Source organism: Aquarana catesbeiana, linkage group LG11 (assembly GCF_042186555.1).
Source record: "Aquarana catesbeiana isolate 2022-GZ linkage group LG11, ASM4218655v1, whole genome shotgun sequence".
Lineage (NCBI taxonomy): Eukaryota > Metazoa > Chordata > Amphibia > Anura > Ranidae > Aquarana > Aquarana catesbeiana.
In genome coordinates this window covers 255,621,654-255,643,146 of record NC_133334.1, presented here as the reverse complement: position 1 = coordinate 255,643,146, position 21,493 = coordinate 255,621,654, and the positions used below count along the sequence as shown (strand labels likewise).

The window sequence follows — 21,493 nt, the reverse complement described above, 5'->3', positions numbered from 1 at the left end:
AGGGCAATGGCGGATGTGGACAGTTTATTAGCCCAGCTGCGGGCGGCGGCGACCACACACGGCCCTGGATGGCTGCACAGCCAAGTGGCTAGGCTCCTCGGACCTCAAGCTGGAGAGGAGGTGAGGGGGCAGGATCTTCCACGCGCCCGGAGGTCTCGGCCTCCGGAGCGTTTTTCACCAGAAGCCTCCCCCAGAGCTGCACGCCACGTTAGGAGCCCCCCAGAGCGGGACCCGTCGGGACGACCGGCGAAACGACACCCTGTTTCGGCCGGTGTGGTTCCCGGGCGGAATCCTCGGCAGCGGCGGAGCTCAGTGGGCGGGGTGTCGGCAGGACCCAGCGTTCCCCCCCCGCCCACTCGACGTGGGCAACGTGAACGGACGGACGCTCCCTGTGTTGTGGACGCAGCCAGGGGGAGGTCTCAGCGCGGGAGGATGACGTCTACGGCCGCCGGGCTTTCCCCATCCCCGGCTGGCGGCTCGGAAGTCCGGAGCGTTACCCCTTCCAGGAGGAGTGGGCGGCCCAGCAGTCAGGTCTCCAGGACGCCTGTGAGGAAGATAGTGTCAGCGGTGGGAGGAGCCAGCGTCGGGAGGCGTGGTCGCCGAGGTCAGGAGACGGCAGCATTCAGGCCCTCTTCCCCGGGGCTGGATGACTCGGAGCCCCTGCAGGAGCCCGGTGACCGGTCCGAGGGAGAACTGAGCAGGTCCGAGGAGGATGAAGTGCAGGTGTGTCCGGCGCCATCGGATTCGGGAGCAGCGGCGGCGGGGACAACCCCTGGTCAGCCCGGTAAGTCACGTTCTGTTGCTTCTTACACACTTACAAATGCCTTACAGGGGTTATTGGGGGCGGTTGATGTGGGGGGGACTGGTACCATATCGGGTGGGCCGCAATCTGGGGCGGTTTTGGCAGCCGGTACAATGCCAGTGGGCCCGGGACCTTCTGCTGGGGGCACGGACGGGCAGTTGCAGGCTTTATTAGGGGGTTTGCGGGATTTAATCCAGAAGTTTGGGTCGGGTAGGGAGGGACAGGCGCCGCAGACCGCGGTGTGGGTCCCTCCAAGTGCAGCATTGCAGGTGGTGGGGGAGGTGCCCCCTACGGCTGATGCGGGTGTGACAGTCCCCTCGGGGTCGGTGCCCACGGTGGGGTCCGCGCCGGCCACGACTGTGGTGGCTGCAAGTGAAGGGGAGAAAAGGACGGACGTGGTTCGCATTGCGGATGCCGCAAAATGCGAGGTTTACGTATGCTTCGAAGGGCCGCTTGGGGCACATTTGAAGTCGGAAGTGCGGGAAAAAATTGTGAAAGGGGAGTATGTGGAAATTTTTTCCCTTCTCCCTTTGGAAAAGTTTAACCTGGACAGGGTTAAGCCGGATGACAGTAAGAAGGAGGATGAAGAAAAACGGCGGTATCGGTTAATTCCGCGCACGTTTTCTAATTGGCTGCAAGCATTTGCGATTCTGGCGAGTGTAATCGGTGAAAAGAACCCCGAACATTGTTCGGCGCTCTTTTGCTACTTGGACGCCATTGGGGAGGCATACAGAGTTTATGGGGGTACAGCGTGGCTCAGGTATGACGAGCAGTTCCGGCAACGGAGGGCGGTGCGCCCCTCCCTTCGCTGGGACCACAAGGACATTAGCCTCTGGATGAAGCTTATGTCCTCAGCTCGGGCCCCGAATCAGTTTTTTCCAGGGGGGGCCGGCGGTTCTTCTTCACCCGGACAGCCGGCCGCAAAAAAGTGGGGCGTCTGTTGGCAATTCAATGACGGGACGTGTAAATTTGGGGGTGCCTGTCGTTTTAAGCACGAATGCTCCAGCTGCGGAGGATCTCACCCAGGATCCCGCTGTTTTAAAAAAGGGAAAAGTCGCCCAGGAGAAGTGGGTAACAAAAGGGAAGACACCAGTGAGGGTGGAAAGGATGGAGCCTTTCCTAAGTAGGTACCCAGACCAGGTGGCCGCTCGGCTTTTGAGGGAAGGGTTCCTGGAGGGTTTTAGAATCCCTAGTTCATTGACGGTTATCCCGCCGGTGGCGAAGAATTTACGCTCAGCACTGATTCACCCTAGTGTGGTTGAAGAAAAATTGGGGAAAGAAGTGGCATTGGGCCGCATGGCCGGGCCATTTCAGGAGCGGCCGATGCCGAATTTGGTGGTATCTCCGCTCGGGGTGGTCCCCAAGAAGGAACCGAATAAGTTTAGACTTATACATCATCTATCATTCCCCAAGGGCGGATCGGTCAATGATGCGATCGACCCTGATGCATGCACGGTTTCTTACACATCCTTCGATGCAGCGGTGGGTTGGGTGCGCCGTTGTGGGAAGGGAGCGCTTATGGCAAAAGCGGATATCGAATCGGCCTTTCGCCTCCTCCCGGTACATCCAGACAGCTGTTGGTTGTTGGGGTGTTGCTGGCAGGGTAGGTTTTATGTCGATCGCTGCTTGCCTATGGGTTGTTCGATTTCGTGCGCATTGTTTGAAACTTTTAGCTCATTTGTTGAGTGGGCGGTTCGGGATGTTTCAGGTTTGAATTCGGTAATTCATTACCTGGATGATTTCCTATGCGTTGGCCCCCCAGCATCCAAGACGTGTGCTGTGCTGTTAGCCACATTGCAACACATGGCTGGTATTTTTGGTATCCCGTTGGCACAGGATAAAACAGAGGGCCCGACCACAGTGCTTAGCTTCTTGGGTATAGTCATTGACTCCGAGGCAATGGAATGTCGATTGCCGGAGGACAAATTGGTGTCTTTGAGAAGGGAGATTCGGGCGACTGTGGCGTTGCGTAAGATTCAGCTTAGAGGCCTGCAGTCATTGCTGGGCAAGCTTAATTTTGCATGCCGCATAATTCCTATGGGCAGGGTTTTCTGCCGACGGCTGTCGGCAGCTACGGCAGGTATCAGGTCCCCTCATCATTTTATCCGGATGACCCGTGAACATCGGGCCGATCTGAGGGTGTGGGACACCTTTTTGTCCACATACAATGGTAAATCGCTGTGGTTGGCGGGGCCGCAGAGCAATTGCGATTTGCAACTGTTCACGGACGCAGCCGGGTCTTCGGGTTACGGGGCGTTTTACCGGGGGCATTGGAGTGCTGAACCCTGGCCGAAGGAATGGCAGGAAGCGGGATTCTGCAAAAACCTGGTGCTGCTGGAGCTGTTTCCGGTGGTGCTGGCAGTCGAAATTTGGGGTGAGTTGTTCAGGGATTTGAAGATCCGCTTGAACTGCGACAATTTGGGGGTGGTGCAGGTGATTAACCGCATTGCGGCTTCATCGCCACCGGTAGTTCGGCTGTTGCGGCACTTGGTGCTGCGCTGCTTACAGATGAATATCTTTTTGTATGCGGTACATCTTCCGGGGGTGGATAACAAGTTGGCTGACGCCTTGTCTCGTTTCCAGTGGGACAAATTCCGGGACTTGGCTCCGTCGGCAGACCAACAAGGGGTTCGGTGTCCCCGAGGGCTGTGGTCGATCGTTTTGGAACCCTCACTCGGTGGATAAAGGGCTCGGTGAGTGTATCCACCTGGGGGGCTTATGAAAAAGTGTGGGCCGAATGGTTTGAGCTTGTCAAACAAGTGGGAGTGGACCCTGGATGTGAAGACGTGAGGTTGCTAGTGGTCTACTTTGTCTCCAGGAATCTGGAGCAAGGGGTGTCGGTTTCGATGATGGACCGCAAGCTCGCCGGTTTGGCATTCTTGTTCAAGTTGCAAGGGGGGACAGATTTCACAAAAGAATTTTGGGTGAGACAAGTGATGAAGGGCTATCGGCGGTCGCAAAAACGCAAGGATACTAGGAGGCCATTGACTTTTAGCAACCTGCGAGTTCTATCTGATCAGTTGGGCAAAGTATGCGCGTCGGCTTACGAGGCATTGCTATTCCGGACAGCTTTTTCGCTGGCCTTTTTTGGTGCCTTTCGGATAAGTGAACTGGTTAGCCCTTCTAGGAAGGTTTCGGGGGGCTTGGGGGTTCAGGATGTGAAGGTCACGGGAGTTAGCTTGGAGGTATGGTTGAGACGGTCAAAAACGGATCAGATTGGAAAAGGGGTTAAAGTGCAACTATACCATATGCAGGATCCTTTGGTATGCCCGGTGAGCGTTATGAGGGAATTTTTGGGATGCCGCCCGGTGAGGGAAGGGACTTTGTTGATCCACAATGACGGGTCTCCTTTAACAAAATTTCAGTTTGTGGCTGTTTTCAGGAAATGCTTGAAAGCGGGGGGTTTGGATTCTACGCAGTATGCTTCGCACTCCTTCCGCATTGGAGCGGCCACAGAGGCGGCTCGATGTGGGTTGGACGAAGCGGCTGTTAAGCGCATTGGCCGTTGGGAGTCTAGGAGATTCAGTACATATGTGCGGCCACACTTGGTGGTGGAGTAGAAGGGCGGATCACCGAGGTTTTTTGGGGAGGTCGAGAATTTGTTTTGTGGCAGGGGATTGATTATGGTGTGTGTTATTTGATTTTGGTTATCTGTGGTTTTTTCTCTTTTCTTTTAGGTGGAATCAAGAGGGGTCTCGTATGGATATTGGGCCACTCCTATGTGTTTTGGGGGGCAAAACGGGCAGATATGAGACCTAAGGGGAGACAGTTGGGGATTCCCAGGGAGGATGCTTGTGTACGTTGGGTAGGCAGGCCAGGGATGCAATGGGCTAGGGTTTTGCCTGAAATACAGCATTTTGCACGCCTGGACAGACCACCCGACGTGTTGGTGCTTCATGTTGGAGGCAACGACCTGGGTGGGCGTCCCAGCCGGGAGCTCATAAAGGACGTTAAGATCGATTTCTTACGTCTGAGAACTTCCTTCCCTGAGATGGTGATTGTTTGGTCCGATATTGTGGCCAGGACAAATTGGAGATTGGCCAGGTCGGTGGACCGGCTAAACAAAACCAGGATTAAAGTGAACAAAAGGGTGGGCCAGTTTGTCATACGAAATGGAGGTTTGGTAGTTCGCCACAGGGAGTTGGAGAAGGATGTGGGGCTATATTTGAGAAGGGACGGAGTGCACCTGTCGGAAGTGGGTATTGACCTCTGGTCCATGGGTTTGGAGGAAGGGATTCGGAGGGCACTGCGTGTGTGGAGGAGCTCCCAAGGGTAAGGGGGGTCACCCTTGTTAGCGTTGGCGGTGGTGGTGGTCTTTGATGGTGGTAACTAACCCAGGAGATGGAAGTGTGGGGGGACTCAACGGTTATGGGCCCCTATTGGTGTGTACAGTTAACACTGATTAGCTGAAGATGGTAATGGTGACACTGCGGGTAACGAGTTGTCTTTGGGCTGATGTTATCACGGCCATAGGCCTTTTATGATAGAAGGCCCGCAGTGTAGATGTGGAACAGAATTTACGTTGGGAAGTGCCGTCATTGACCACCAGGAGGAGAAACTGACAGTTGATATTGTTACGTTTAAAAGGTTACAGATTTATATATATATTTATATATATTTTATATAGTTTTATATTGGTTAATAAAAGGCTGCTATGGCCAGTTTTACTCCAACAAGGTGTTGTGTCATCAATGTAGTTAAGGATAACGGGGACTTAAAGTTGGGGTATGATAGATGGCGGCAGCCATATAAGAGAAAAGGTGTGCATCTTATTTGCACTGGTCATGTCAGCCCAGATTCAGCCAAATGCAGCAAAGTTGATTGGCGGCGCTTCACAGTACAGATGGTCAATGATCCAAAACACACTGCAAAAGCAACCCAGGAGCTTTTGAAGGAAAAGAAGTGGAATATTCTGCAATGGCCGAGTCAATCACCTGATCTCAACCCAAACAAGCATGCATTTCACTTGCTGAAGGCAAAACTAAAGGCAGAAAGACCCACAAAGAACAACTGAAGACAGTTGCAGTTAGAGCCTGGCAAAGCATCAAAAAGGAGGAAACCCAGTCTTTGGTAATGCCCATGGGTTCCAGACTTCAGGCAGTCATTGCCAGTAAAGGATTCTCAACAAAATATTAAAAATGAACATTTTATTTATGATTATATTCATTTGTCCAATTACATTTGAGCCCCTGAAAATGGAGGGACCGTGTATAAAAATGGTTGCAGTTCCTAAAATTTGTACTTGATATTTATGTTCAACCCTTGAATTAAAGCTAAAAATCTGCACTTCAAATTAATTTGGATTGCTTAATTTTAATTTTATTCTGGTGGCATACAGAGTCAAAAGTATAAAAATTGTGCCTGTGTCCAAATATACAGTATATGGACCAAACTGTATATTGATCTGGCATATACTGTGGTGTTGTACAGAGAACACTGAGACAGGCACATCAGTCTCTGCACTAAAGAGCTTACACTCTAATGCCTCTCACAGTCACACACTGGTATTAATATACATTTATGTAGCTCTGACATGTACCACAGTGCTGTACAGAGAACAGAGTCGGTCACATCAGTCTCTGCATCGGAGGAGCTTACACCAGTGGCAGGCCTGTCCATTAGGGCCACGCCCCCTCTATCCACACCACCCCCTATATGAATAATTGATAGATTCATGCATAGCATGAATCTATCCACGGCCGCTATTTATGCGCCCGGCCCCTTTCAGGATGCCGTGTGCCTGAATTACAGCAGCTGGGGTGTTTTTTTGAAGCACCTGATTAGAGACATAGGCTCTATTAAGCTTCAAAATAGGGTGGGCTCGGAGCGCAGAGCATTGCGCCATGAAGCCACCCAGGTGTTACAACAGCGAATAAATAGTTTGCCGCCCCCCCCCCAAAAAAAAAATTACCACCGGCCGCCACTGGCTTACACTCTAATATTCCCCCACAGTCACACACTACTATTATTACTATACATCTATATATCTCTGACACATACCATAGTGCTGTACAAAGAAGACTGACCCAGTCACATCAGACTCCATGCCACAGGAGCTTACACTCTAATGTCCCCCCACATTTACACGCTATTATTATACATTTATATAGCTCTGACTTATAGTATTGTAGAGAGAACACTGAGCCAGTCACCTCAGTCTCTGCACCAGAGGAGCTTCTCCACCAGGTGGTGCTGTTTTGCAAGGTGCTGTTGGCTCACTCTGCTTTGCTCTCAGTTGGAGGAAACATCAAGCCTGGGCCTGTCCTGCAGGTTTCTCCCCCAACCACCATGCAGTGGGTGGGGAGAGACGAAGGTGGAGGCTCTCCAGAGGCACTGAGGCCTACTCTGTGTGCTCAAGCTGCAATGGATCCTGGGCTTGTCCCTATGCAAGAGGAGTCTTTACCAGTCTTCCAGGTTAAAGTGGTGAACAGACTTTGCTGCATTGCTGAGGAACAGATACTTGCTGTCATGAAAGAAGATCTCAGGAAAGTCTGGAAACAGTAAGAGGGAAGTCTCCAAGCTGAAGTCCCTGGAAGAGGCATTGAAAAAGCAGGAGAAGTTGGTTGCCTCTCTGAAGGAGAGCAGCAGTGTGTTCAGAGAAAAGTGTGAGAATGAGGAGAGATTCCAACAGATGAAGGAAAGTGCCTGTGCCAGTACCAGCCAGAGGGTGGATACCAGAGCAACAGCAACAGTATGGATGAGGGTAAGGAAGTGTCTTCACATGGTGGCCCCAGTATTACCCCGTCTCAGGATTTGTCATGTCTGAGTCAATATCTGCCTCCCTCCTTCCCCAGCAACCTGGGTCATCTCAGGAGAAGGTTGAGGAAAATGGCGGATTGCTGCACACCATTACAGAAATGGAATCTCCCTTGAGTGGCACCGACTCATCAGATGAGGATCATGATAAAGGAGTGCTTGCTGAAAATCTCTCTCAGTGTGTGGAGGATTTTCCTGAGGTTGCACCTGCCAACAGATCCTTGCAATCAGCAGGCAATGCAGGATTAGCTGGCTGTGAGGAGTCCCACATAGACACTAACAGTGCAGAGCAGGAATGTCGCATGAACATTGAAACTGCAGAGCAGGAGGGCCGTATGAACGCTGAAACAGCTGGTGTTTTTTCTAAACATAAGACTTTACTTGATGATGGGACTGCTGATATCTGTGGTACTTCTGGGACTATGGTGAGCGGGACTGTTGTGCTGGAGGGGAGGAGGGAGGATCAAGTGGTGGGTACTTTACCAAACCAGATTTCAGAGGATCCTATGCAGCCAATTAATGTGTCATCTGTCCCAGTTAGGAATTATGCTAAGGTTGTGTCGGGACAAAGTCATGCTGCTGGTGGTGGAAGGGAGCCAGTTGTGTGAATTTCACCTAACGCACCTTCTTCCATTAAACACAGGAATGTGGTACAGCTCAGGTGGGAAGGGGGAGATATTCAGGAGGGCGGTTGTGGATAAGATTCTAGCCATGGGATTTAAGGCAGAGGATATTTATGCTCTTATCAGTCCTGCTGGTTCCTTAGAATATGATTTGTCATTTGTGCGTCCAGAATCGCTGAATCTATTTTGTGAGCGGTTTGGGCATGTATATGGGGGCCAGCTGGAAGGGGCTTGTCCCCAAAGTTGTCCCATGACACCCCTTGATAAAATTGTGACTATCCTGACTAGAAATGAGTCTATACCCCCTGAGGATTTATGGGTCTGGTTGAGGTTTGGTGAAACTTTGTGTCCACTTAAAAAGATTGTGGATAATAGAGGAATCTGGACGGGTGGGTGGTCGGTGTCAATGAGGTTGAGAGTGTGTAGGAATGTGGTCCAGCATTTGCCCTCCTCTGCCTTTATTAGTAGAGATAGGATTACTGTCTTCTACCCTGGTCAACCTAAGGTGTGCCATAAATGTGGAGTCAAGGGACATTTCTCCTCTAACTGTCAAGAATAGAAGTGCTCTTTGTGTCAGGAACTGGGGCATCTGGCAAGGGACTGTAACATCATTAAATGTAACCTATGTGATAAGGTTGGTCACCCTTATAGCCAGTGCCCTGAGGCTTTGAACAATAAGCCAGAGTTGGTGGAGGAATGTTTTCTTCTGGATAGAGAAGAGTCTGTGTTGGTGGAGGTTGTACCAGGGGATCCTAGTGTCTCTGTCCCGTCAGAATCTGTGTCTGTGAGGCTGTCTGTGGTGTCAGTGCCCCTCCAGTCTGTGGTTTCCCAGTCAGTGTCAGAAAGTGTGGTTGTCAAGTCTGTGTCTGCACCTATTGTTTCTCCTAGTGTAGTGAAGGCAGTCGAGGGTGCTGGACCAGCGTGTATGGTGGTGCCAACCCCTCCTCCTTGGCATGGTAGAAGTGCGGCTGGAGGTCGGTAGACACCGAGGGGTGGAGTGAGAGATAGATTGGATGATAGTGGGGGGGTGGGAAGGGAATGAGGGTGGCTGGTGCAGAATGCAAGGTGAATGATGTGGAAGTCGGGGTGAATGATGTGGGGGGAGGGGTTAATGGGGGGGTTTGGAATCGCATCCTGATTAAAACTCAAAATGTTTCTTAGCCTGGATTGTGTTTAAGTTGTTTTTGTTTAGTTGTTTATTTTTGTGTAAATATGTTTTTATTAATAAACTGTATGTTTGTATGACTTTTTAATAAACAAACATTTACACTCTAATGTCCCCTCATAATCACACGATTATTATTATTATACATTTATATATCTCTGACATATACCGCAATGCTGTACTGAGAACACTGAGCTCGTGACATCAGCCTCAGTTTTATAAAAACAGAACTATTGATTCAGAATTGTAAATATTTCTGGCTCTGGCAGGGGAGGGGATCTTTATATAGTACGGGTCGATGGTAATAATTTAGAATTCTTCTGGTGTAGATGGTGAGATGATCGGATCCTCGGAGTGTATTTCTGGATATAGAAACACCAAAAGTTACATATTTGTTGCAGTTTATCAGATGTATTCACAATCACATATAACTACATGACATCTGTCTTTATATCGTCTCCCCACAATCCTCCGCACACACCAGCACCATCACCCAACAAGGAGGGTTTTTATAATATGATAGTGAAATGTAATATTGCATTATACAGTATTGCTGATCTAACATGTTTCAGGCACTGGGCACTGATAGGGGAAGTCTTCAGGCAGTGCACAGGAGGAGCAGAGCACAGGGAGGACCTCATCAGTAATGGTGGCTAGATGTGAGAAGCTGACACAGGGTGCCAGAGAGTTACAACCCATTTACAGTGGTGTCGCCTGTCTGGCTATGCAGCATAGCTTAGTAAATCTTAAGACTGGCTGAACAGCACTGCATTGGATCACTGGTACTTTAAGTGGGTGTTTTACCTTTAAAGCTGCCCAGATATCCACAAATGAGACAGAATCCCGTCGCCCCTATAACGCTGAACTGCGGTAAATATGGCTTCCTGTCTGCCTGGACCATTTAGAGCTAGAGAAGGTAATCCATCGACCCCTTTGGGTTTAGTGACCCTTTACCCTGCACCAGGTTTGAAACACCTGAATAAGAACCATTTATAAAGACGTCCATAGATATGAGCCTAGTGTGCTCCTCCACACACTGCAGCCTGGACTGCCACCCAGCTACCTGAGGCCGGCCTGGTGGTGGATATCGGGATCGGAGGCTGACACATTCAGGATGAGCGCCCCAGGCAGAGTGTTCTCTGGTACTTGGACTTCATATTTCTCCTCTGTGAAGACTGGGGCTTCATTGACATTACTGAGAGAGATTATAATGGAGGCCGTAGAGTTGGGACCATACTCCACCCCGAGGAGCTCCACCACGTTTTTCACCGCAACCACAAGGCGATATTCCTGAACCCGCTCATAGTCCAAATCCTGCCAGAAAAAAAAATTTCATTATATTGACTCATCGTTATCCACTGTCATCTACAACCTGGGTGTAATTCTCAGTATCTGGTCTTATTCCATATGTATGGAATCTGCACAGTACCACTTCTCTTGTCCTGTATGCTGGGTGTAATTCTCAGTATCTGTTCTTATTATGTATATATGGACTCTGCACAGTGCTACTTCTCTTGTCCTGTATGCTGGGTGTAATTCTCAGTATCTGTTCTTATTCTGTATGTATGGACTCTGCACAGTACCACTTCTCTTGTCCTGTATGCTGGGTGTAATTCTCAGTATCTGTTCTTATTATGTATATATGGACTCTGCACAGTGCTACTTCTCTTGTCCTGTATGCTGGGTGTAATTCTCGGTATCTGTTCTTATTCTGTATGTATGGACTCTGCACAGTACCACTTCTCTTGTCCTGTATGCTGGGTATAATTCTCAGTATCTGTTCTTATTCTGTATGTATGGACTCTGCACAGTGCTACTTCTCTTGTCCTGTATGCTGGGTATAATTCTCAGTATCTGTTCTTATTCTGTATGTATGGACTCTGCACAGTACTACTTCTCCTGTCCTGTATGGGATGTGCAAATCTCAGTATCTGCTCTTATTCTCTTACTGCACAGAAGCCTCCTCTGTGTCAGGTGATAGCTGCTGTGACAGGTTCTCTTTACATCCGAAGGGTTGTGTAACACTACTTACTATCCCAGGAGCTGCTCTGTAAATTATACACGGCAACCGTTATTGTACAGCAGTTAGAAAAATACGTTTTAACACTGATGGCTCCAGCAGCCTGCAATCCATTTTGTGTTTGCTGTGCTGCGTGGAAAAATCCCACAATTTCAGTATTTTTGTCCTCTTGGATACGGACGCATTAACCCCCTGCGACACAGACTATTCGGCAACAAGGCTTACAATCACCTGTGCTATGCTGCTCTGGGCTGCAGTTCAATAATCCCATGTGACGCCCCCCCATCCTTGCAGAATGGTAAAGTGCAGCACTTTCCCCCCCTTACCGCCTCCTCCATACCTGGGGGTCACGATCTATACGCCCCCTCTACGCTCCAAAGTGCCAATTTCGTACAGCGGGGAGGCTGAACTGACAACATCCCTAAAAGGATGAAAACCTTTACAAAACGTTGCTGAATTCACGGCTCTTTCATAGACGCGGCGGGGGGAAAGTGGCGAGAGGCTTCAATGAGTTTCAATCGAAGAGGGATAGATGAAAAAGGAGCTTAGCGACAGAAAAGGTGAAGGCTTATGAAAAGAGCATAACAACGGCGATGGATACAGGACATTAGAGGGAATTCTACAAAAAGAAACTAAAAGGAAGAAATACAATGTAACTGATTTTGAGGAGCTCTGTCTGTCATTGGCTGAGCCATGCTGCTCCTTTAAATGTGAAGATTAAATATCATCAATCGTGTGCTCTGCGTACAATCCTTTAGAATGGAAAACACACACTGCCACCTTCATTTTCCTATAATTCAAAAGTCGGCAACAAGATGGTCAGATTGAAATCTCTTGTCTGTGCTTAAGCAGTCATAGAAGTTAGAACATTAAAAAAAGGACAATACTTGGCATCATAAAGGTTGATTAGATTACAGTCTCCAAATTACTTCTGATGAGGTTCTATTTTAAATGGTCCTGTCATAAATGGCCTTGATGTAAGAGGTCCTCTTGAGAATAACCTAGCTGTGACTGAACCGTCCAGCACCCAGCTTGGGTGCTTCCGGCAAGATATAGCTTCCTCCAGTCTGGAACCAGGAACCAGATATTATACCTGACCCTCCAAGACTAGCCAACAATAGCTTAGATGCAAACTGGAACTCTCTTTTTTTGAAAACTCACACAGAATATAGAGTATAGTACACCAGATCAGATAAGAATTTGATCACATAATGCAAACAGTAAGATAGTTAAAATAGCTCAGAAACAGCCAACATACACATAATGCTAATCCACATCTATCAACTAATAGCTGACAGTGATCTAATTAACCCATAAGCTAATCAACATAAACACATGATATCCCCCAGTAGTTCCATAACAAGGTACAGTGGTCACAATATTAATCACATCTGCAAGATGATCAGACAGACAGAAACAATAGGTGACTCAATTAAAGTGGATGTAAATGGCCCCATAGTAAATGGTCATGTTGTAAATGGTCTGCCATGCAGTTTAGGAATACACAACTGTGAGGTAGAGGTTCTGACCTATAGCTAAATTCCTTAAGCCAGCTTTCATACTTATGCCATAATTTCTATTGTAATGGAATTACCTTCAGAAAAGGTGGTTTCATAAGCATGAGCCTTTAGAAAGAGAGCAGAGATGTCATAATGCTTAATTAGCGCAAGGTCTTCAGATGACTTCTGATGAGGTCCCATTGCAAAAGGCCCTGTCACAAATGCCCAGAATAAATTACCCTGTTGTAAAATGTCACATCATAAATGGCCTCTTCATAAAGGGGCCTCCTTGTAAATGGCCACATTGTAAATGGTCCTGTAGTAAATAGTCACATTGGAAATGTTCTCATGTGCAGTTTAGGAATACACTACTGTGAGCGGTTTAGGTGCTGACCTATAGCTGAATTTCCATAGCCAACTTTCAGACATATGCCATCATTTCTATTGTAATGGAGTTACCTTCCTAAAAAGTGGTTATGTTAAGGTTAGTTAGCTTGGCCCCAGTGAAGGTAACTCTTGGGACATTTTGGACAATTTTGGACAATTTCATGCTTCCAACTCTGTGGGAACAGTTTGGGGATGGCCCCTTCCCGTTTCAACATGACTGCGCGCCAGTGCACAAAGCAAGGTCCATAAAGACATGGATGAGTGAGTTTAGGGTGGAGGAACTTGACTGGCCTGCACAGAGTCCTGACCTCAACCCAATAGAACACCTTTGGGATGAATTAGAGTGGAGACTGCAAGTCAGGCCTTCTTGTCCAACATCAGTGCCTGACCTCACAAATGTGCTTCTGGAAGAATGGTCAAACATTCCCATAGACACACTCCTAAACCTTGTGGACAGCCTTCCCAGAAGAGTTGAAGCTGTTATAGCTGCAAAGGGTGGGCCAACTCAATATTGAATATGGCCAAGGAGGTGGAATGAATATGGTAAAGGAGGAGGAGTGAATGCGGCCGAAGAGAAGCGATGAATATGGCCAGGGAGGAGGGAAGAATGTGGCCGAGAAAGAGGGATTAATATGGTTGAGGAGGAAGGATGATTGTAGCCGAGGAGGCGGGATGAATATGGCCGAGGAGAAGCAATGAATATGGTCAGTGAGGAGAGAACAATATGACTACGGAAGAGGGATGAATGTGACCGGGGAGGAAGCAATGAATGTGGCCAAGGAGGAGGGATGAATATGGCTGGAGCTGAGGAATGAATGTGGCCAAGGAGGAGGGATGAATGTGGCTGAGAGGGAGGGATGAATGCTGCAGAGGAGTGATGAATATGGCTAAGGAGGAGGGATGATTATGGGCGATGAGGAGGGATGAATGTGGGCGATGAGGAGAGATGAATGTGGCAGAGGAGGAGGGATGAGCGTGGATGATGAGGAGGGATGAATGTGGCCAAGGAGAAGCGATGAAAATGGCAGAGGAGCAGGGATAAATGTGGCTGAGGAGAAGCTATGAATATGTACAGGGAGGAGGGAAGAATGTGGCAGAGGAGGAGGGATGAATATGGTTGAGGAGGAAGGATGGATGTGGCTGAGGAGGAGGGATGAATATGCGCAAGGAAAAGCGATGAATGTAGCTGAGGAGGAGGGGTAAATATGGGCGAGGAGAAGCAATGAATATGGCCAGGGAGGAGGGATCAATATGACTAAATGGGATCAACTCCAGAGATAAAATAATAATTCTCCCACTCTACAAGACTCTGGTCCGGTCGCATCTGGAATATGCCATCCAGTTCTGGGTATCAGTCCCCAGGAAGGATGTGCTAGAACTGGAGAGGGTCCAGAGAAGGGCAACAAAGCTGATAAAGGGACTGGAGGATCTCAGCTATGGGAAAAGACTGCAAGCACTGAACTTATTCTCTCTGGAGAAGAGACGCTTGAGATGGGATATGATTTCAATGTACAAATATCGTACTGGTGACCCCACAATAGGGATAAAACTTTTCCGTGCAAGGGAATTTAAAAAGACACGCGACCATTAAACTAAAATTAGAAGAGAAGCGGTTTAACCTTAAACTACGTAGAGGGTTCTTTACTGTCAGATTGGTAAGAATGTGGAATTCTCTTCCACAAGCAGTGGTTTTAGCGGGGAGCATCGATAAGTTCAAAAAACTATTAGATGGGCACCTTAATGACCACAACATACAGAGATATACAATATAATATTAACATAAAAGCACACACAAAGGTTGGACTTCATGGTCTTTTCTCAACCTTACCAACTATGTAACTATGGAGGAGGGATGAATGTGGTTGAGGAGGAGGGTTGTATCCTTTATGATGGGTGATATTTGGGGTCATCTCCCATATGAGATTCCCAATTTCCCCTTATCTGCACTGTGAGTAAATCCCGGGATTATCTGCAATATCTACATCATTGCGCCAGTCTGTGGCATTGTATAATGAAGGATTTGGAGCTTTAGAAATTTTTATAGAGGATTGGCTACAAGGGGGCTCATTGAGCAAAACTCGCTATATGTAGAAGGGACAATCTACATATAGAGGAGGCTGAGCACCACAAAGGAGGCCAAGCACTACAGTGGAGGACAAGCAATACAGTGGAGCCCAAACATTACAGAGCAGGCAAACCACATCGGAGGAGGCCAGCCAGCACAGAACAGCACCACAGAAAAGGATGAGCATCACAGTGGAGGCCAAGTGGTACAGAAAAGATTAAACAGTACAGAAGAGCATCACAGAGAAGGACAAACAATACCGTGGAGTCCAAACATTACAGAGGAGGCAGACCACCACAGAAGAAACAGTACAGAAAAGACTAAGTAGTACAGAAAAGCTCCACAGAAAAAGATAAGTATCACAGTGGAGTCCAACATCATAGAAGAAATACAGAGGGGTTCAAACATTATAGAGGAGGTAGACCACCACAGAGAAAGCCAAGCATCAAAGAAGATGCTGAGTACTGCAGGGGAGGCTGAGCACCACAGAAGATGCTGAGCAATACAGGAAAGGTTGAGTAGCACAGAAGAGGCCAAGCACTATAGAGGAGGACAAGTACTACAGAAATGTCTGGACATCACAGAAAGGTTCTAAGCACCACTGGAGAAGTTGAGCACCAACGAAGAGGCCAAGAACTACAGAAAGCCTGAGCACCACAGGAGAGTCTGAGCGCCATATGTACAAGTACATATACTCCAGAAAATGGTGATACCACAGAAGAGGCTGAGCACCGCAGAAGAGGCCAAGCATTACAGAAGGGGCCAAGCAGCACAAAGGAGGCCGAACACCACTGAGGAGACCGAGCACCACCGAGGAGGCTGTGCACTAGAGAAGAGGTTGAACAGCACAGAAGAGCCCGAGCACTATAGAAGAGGCTGAGCACCAATGAGGAGGCACAGCACCAAAGAGGAGGCCAAACAGCAAAGAAGAACCCAACTACTAAAGAAGAGGACAAGGACCACTGGGGACACCGAGCACCAAAAAAGAAGCCAAGCACCACAGTAGAGGTTTATTCAAACACGTTCTCCACATTCCGCACAGTCACTGTACAGACGGGTTGTACTCGTTTTTGTATCTTTTTGTGTTACCCACTCCTCCTCCTCCCATTGAATTATATTTGATGTTCTGCTTTGACTGTCTGATGAAAATGTTAAGGTAATCAATGTCCCCAGAGAACAGGTTATGATGAGTCGTAGAAGAGGTGACACTCGTCACATATGATGACGTCAGAGGGAAATGTTCTGGCCGCGGGTCTGAGTCAGTGGTTAGAGAGGGACAGCACCCCGCTGTGATCAATTCTCAGCCACTTCTCAGCATCCTTTTATCTCCTTATTAAAGAGCCCGCTCGCTCCTCTCAGCGACAAAACATTTGCTGCCTTTGTGTCATTGATGCGCCAAGAAACAAGGCGCTTAATTAGTGGAGCCACCCGCCGGGCGTTCTGCTAAATGGTGCGTCAGAAGAGAGTGGCATCACAGATGAGAAGGTGACGACTTGAGTCGTATTTCTGCTTCCCCAGAGACAATTCCGAAATTTAATCAGAGTAGGAAACAATATGACCATGAAAAGGGGAACCTGGGATGGTTAGGGGTCAGCTTTACTTTTCCTTTCCTAAGGTCTATAAATGGAGATTTATAGGATTAGTTTATATTGTATACGGTTGGGAAAATAATTATTTGATCCTCTGCAGATCTTGTAAGTTTGCCCACTTACAATGAAATGAAGGGTCTATCATTTTTATCATAGGTATATTTTAAATTATGGAGACAGAATATCAACCCAAAATCTAGAAAAAAACACATGATACAAATGTTATACTGTAAACTGAGTTGCAGTTCATTGAGTAAAATAAGTATTTGATCCCCAAGCAAAAACATGACTTAGTACTTGGTGGAGAAACCCTTGTTAGCAAGCACAGAGGATAGAGGTTTGATGTAGTTGGTTACCAGATTTATACACATCTCACGAGGGATTTTGGTCCACTCTTCTTTACAGATCTTCTCTAAATCCTTAAGGTTTCTTGGCTGTCACTTGGCAACTCAAAGTTTCAGCTCCCTCCATAAATTTTCTATAGGATTTAGATCTGGAGACTGGCTAGGCCACTCAATAACCTTAATGTGCTTCTTCTTGAGCCACTCCTTTGTTTCCTTGGTGGTATATTTTGGGTCGTTGTATGCTGGAAAACCCATCTTCAGTGTTCTGGCTGAGGGAAGAAGGTTTTCATCCAAGATTTTACAATACATGGCCCCGTCCATTGGTCCCTCAATGCGACAACCTTTAGAAGAGAAACAGCCCCGAAGCATAATATTTCCACCTCCTTGCTTGACTGTAGGGATGGTGTTCTTAGGGTCATAGTTAACATTTTTCTTCCACCAAACAAGGAGAGTCAAGTTAGCACCAAAGAGCTCAATTTTGGTGTCATCTGACTACAGCGCTTTCTCCCAATCTTTTTCTGAATCATTTAGATATTCATTGGCAAACTTCAGACAGGCCTGTACATGTGCCTTCTTGAGGAGGGGGACCTTGTGGGAGCTGTTGGATTTCAGTCCATGGAGGCTTAATGTATTACCAATGGTTTGTTTGGTGACTGTGGTCCCAACTGCCTTGAGATCATTCACAAGCTCCTCCTGTGTAGTTCTGAGCTGATCCCTCACTTTTCTCATGATCATCCTTACTCCATGAAGTGAAATCTTGCATGGAGCTCCAGACCGAGGGCGATTGATGGTTATTTTGATGGTTATTTTGTATTTCCTCCATTTGCGAATAATCGCTCCAGCAGTTGTCTCCTTCTCACCAGGCTTCTTGCTGACAGCCTTGTAGCCCATTCCAGCCTTGTGCAGGTCTACAATCTTGTCCCTGACGTCCTTTGACAGCTCTTTGGTCATGCCCGTGATAGTGAGGTTTGAATGGAAGAAAGATTCTGTGGACAAGTGTCTTTTATACACATAATGAGTTGTCATTATGGGAACCTTCTTAAATTGACAGTACTAATCTGTGTACCACATGGGCACATACTGTAGCCAGTCTGTGGGAGCCAGAATTATTGTTGGTTGATAGGGGATCAAATACTTATTTTACTCACTGAACTGCAACTCAAAGTATTATGTAGCACCCTGATGTTTAAGCAGGGTTGCTAGTAAATTTATTTTCTAAGTGATAGTTGCCTTGATCAATTGATAGGAGGTCAATTGACTTCACCCAAATTATGGAATTGCTGCACTTCTCTCTTCTGTCACTATATGGCCCGGGTATCTGGTGGCATTAGATAAGACAAGGGCATTGCAAGGACAGATTAGGAATGAATGGGGTTTCTCAGCCAATGGGCGGGGATTTTCTTGGATCCCTTGGCCTGCTGGGAGAGCCTATTTATTTGGATGAAATCAGGTGTTCGGGGTTCTGTGCCACCTAGACGGCTGTCTGGGTGGACGTGTGTTGTGCTGCCCCAGGATGCTAGGCCAGAGCCTAAGGCCTATCTCGGGGACATCTGGCTGCTAGGCTGTCTGAGGGCCTATCCAGAAGCAAGAGAGCAACGTAGAGTTGACGGTTCTGCGGAACCTGTCTTGATCAGGGGTAGAGGGGAAGGGATCCTTCAGATCCTCTGAAGAAGTCACGTGACGTGACGATACGCGTCAGGAGCACGGGACGTTGCCTACACAACAGCTGATGTTACGAGCACGGCGCTCGCAGAATTTTATACCCCCCAGCTATCACCTTGTGTAAGTCTTTAGCGATTGTATTTATGTTAATAAAAGTGTTTTATACGGGATTACGCTATATGCGGTTTTCTTGTCTTGATACCACACTACCTTTATGATGTATGACGGGCGGTGAGCCACAGGAGGAGTGAGATGGTAGAGGGTCCTTTGGCCAGCGTTTTGGATTATACGAGTTCGGCACTCGTGGTTTGAGGCTTGCGCTCATCTGTCACAAGTGAGTGCAACCCCCCCTTCCCCCCTCCCTCAGCCTGCCTGCTTTTATTTCCCAAACAGTATCATACTATATGCTGTTCATCTTTTTTCTTCGCATATGATACCACAACATTTGTGAGCTTTACCATTTGCTGCAACTTCCTGGATTCCATCACCTTTTGGGCACCTAATACTTATGCTGTATACCTTACAGCTGTAAGGTAAGGGGCCTGTGCACACTGAGGTGCCCCCATCGCAGATCACCCCTCTACCCCTGACACATCTATTGTTGTGGTTCTGGACTTTACTCAGAAGTGTCACATTGGTGGCGGGATTGTTTTCTATATATTTTTATATATTTTTATTGTTTCACATGTTTTAAATTTTTTTATCATGTTTATTAATGGGATTTATTTATATCACTCTACCTACCTATGCACTTAACATTGTATTCACCCATTGTTCACCATTTGCTATTATCTCATTGGCTTGTTTGCACCTTCATTATATGTATTATTTATTTGGATGCCATCTTATTTCTCTCATGCTATACATTTATTGGTTATTTTAATCACTTATCACAGGCACTAGTCAGTGGGCTATTGTTATTTTGTGTGTTATAGACCCCCTTTTTTTGGGCTATTTGGCATGTGTGTTACATACACTCTAGTTTAGTATAGTCCCCCCCCCCCCCCTTCTTGTCCTCTCCCCATCACAGCGCAACCACCACTCCCCCCCATAACCCATTAGAGCATCCTGTGTCATCAGCGAACCCCATTAATCCAGTGCATCTCACAGCGCCCTGTGTCATCTAGTAACTCTAATGCCACGTACACACGATCGGACAACAAAACCGCGGATTTATTTCTGACGGATGTTGGCTCAAACTTGTCTTACATACACACGGTCGCACAAATGTAGTTGGAATTTCCAACCGCGTGTACGTGGCATTAGTGTCCTTCTTCCAGTGGCTATGAACTCTGTCTGCGTCAAAAACAGCAAAAACGCTTGTTACGTTCTTAACCATTCACCACTCTTCCAAAAAAAAAAAAATCTTTATGTATAAATACAGGTTTGTTACAGGTTTCATCCATGACACTCAGGTTGTAAAGCATGGTGGAGAAGTCTTACGTCGGTGCTTACAAAATGATCACAATGCTTTGTTGATGCACAATAGGTATTTTATTTGTTTATAAACAAAGCAATCAATTTACCAGGTCAAAGCTGACAATGTGATCACACAGCTTTGTTAGAAAACAAACCCATGTGTTTTTATTTTCTTATGTACATTTCACCTAAGTAACCCACATGGTGAAATTTAAATGTTAACATTGATGAAATGTTGGCAAAGACCAAATCCTGATTACTGCTGTATAATTAATTTTGCCAAACCCACTTCTCTCATCCCTACTAATGATGCGACAACACATTTCAGGAGCTGCAGTTCTGCAATCATTGCCCCTAAGCCTATTTGGTCCCACTGATGGTCATCTGCTCTCTTCCTCCTGTGTTTCATAAAATATCCCTAAAATTCTATAGCAAGCAAGGAAAAAAATGGTGGATTCCAGCAAAAACTCAAATTTCTGCTTTTTGAATTCACTGGAGAAAATAATCCTGACAGGGATAGAGATTTCCTCTGGGACATGCTGGATACCTCAAGAGCATGCTAAGGTTTGCTATTTACAAAGTTGTTTATCTAGTTCCCCTGCTGTAAAGTCCGAGATTTACCAGAAAACCAGAGACAGTCAGAGTTACCCTTTAAACATGGATTACCGACCAGCAAAATTTACCTTTTCCAGGAAAACGGTGACGGCGTTCTCGTCACCATCAGGTTTAATACGGAAGGTTCCATCTTCATTCCCGGATGCTATGGAGAACTCCATGGCTTTATTCACCGTTTCCACATCATCATCAATCGCCGTCAGTGTCACAATGGTTGTACCAGGCGCAGCGTCCTCAGCGATAATAAACGTTAGAAACTGAGAAAAAACCCCAAGAACAACGAATCACTAAAAAGCCATTACAGATGTATATCAATGATCTAAGCTGATATTTGTTTTTTCTTTTTCTTTGCTTAAAATTTATTAATATGAAAAATTAGCTATCAATGGATGGAAATCAAATCACACTGGTAGAATTTTGTGAAGAGCTTAGAGTAAAATCTATCCTGAGGCTTTCTCGCACTAATCTTCCCTGTATTACTAACCCTCCCTGTAACCCCAACACTAACCTTCACTGTAATCTCAACACTAACCCTCCCTGTAATCTC

General features: G+C 47.0%; 1 protein-coding gene across 2 annotated transcripts in view; it reads right to left on the bottom strand.

Annotated features, from left to right (window-relative positions):
- Positions 1-21,493, bottom strand: part of CDH16 (cadherin 16) — a 102,030-nt gene that overhangs the window by 31,710 nt on the left and 48,827 nt on the right. For both annotated transcript variants that reach the window (XM_073605702.1, XM_073605701.1), the window contains exons 12-13: positions 21,015-21,203; positions 10,410-10,660 (exon numbers count right to left, since the gene is read on the bottom strand). In XM_073605702.1, coding sequence (XP_073461803.1) covers positions 10,410-10,660; positions 21,015-21,203 — 440 coding nt within the window. The remainder of the gene's footprint in view (positions 1-10,409; positions 10,661-21,014; positions 21,204-21,493) is intronic.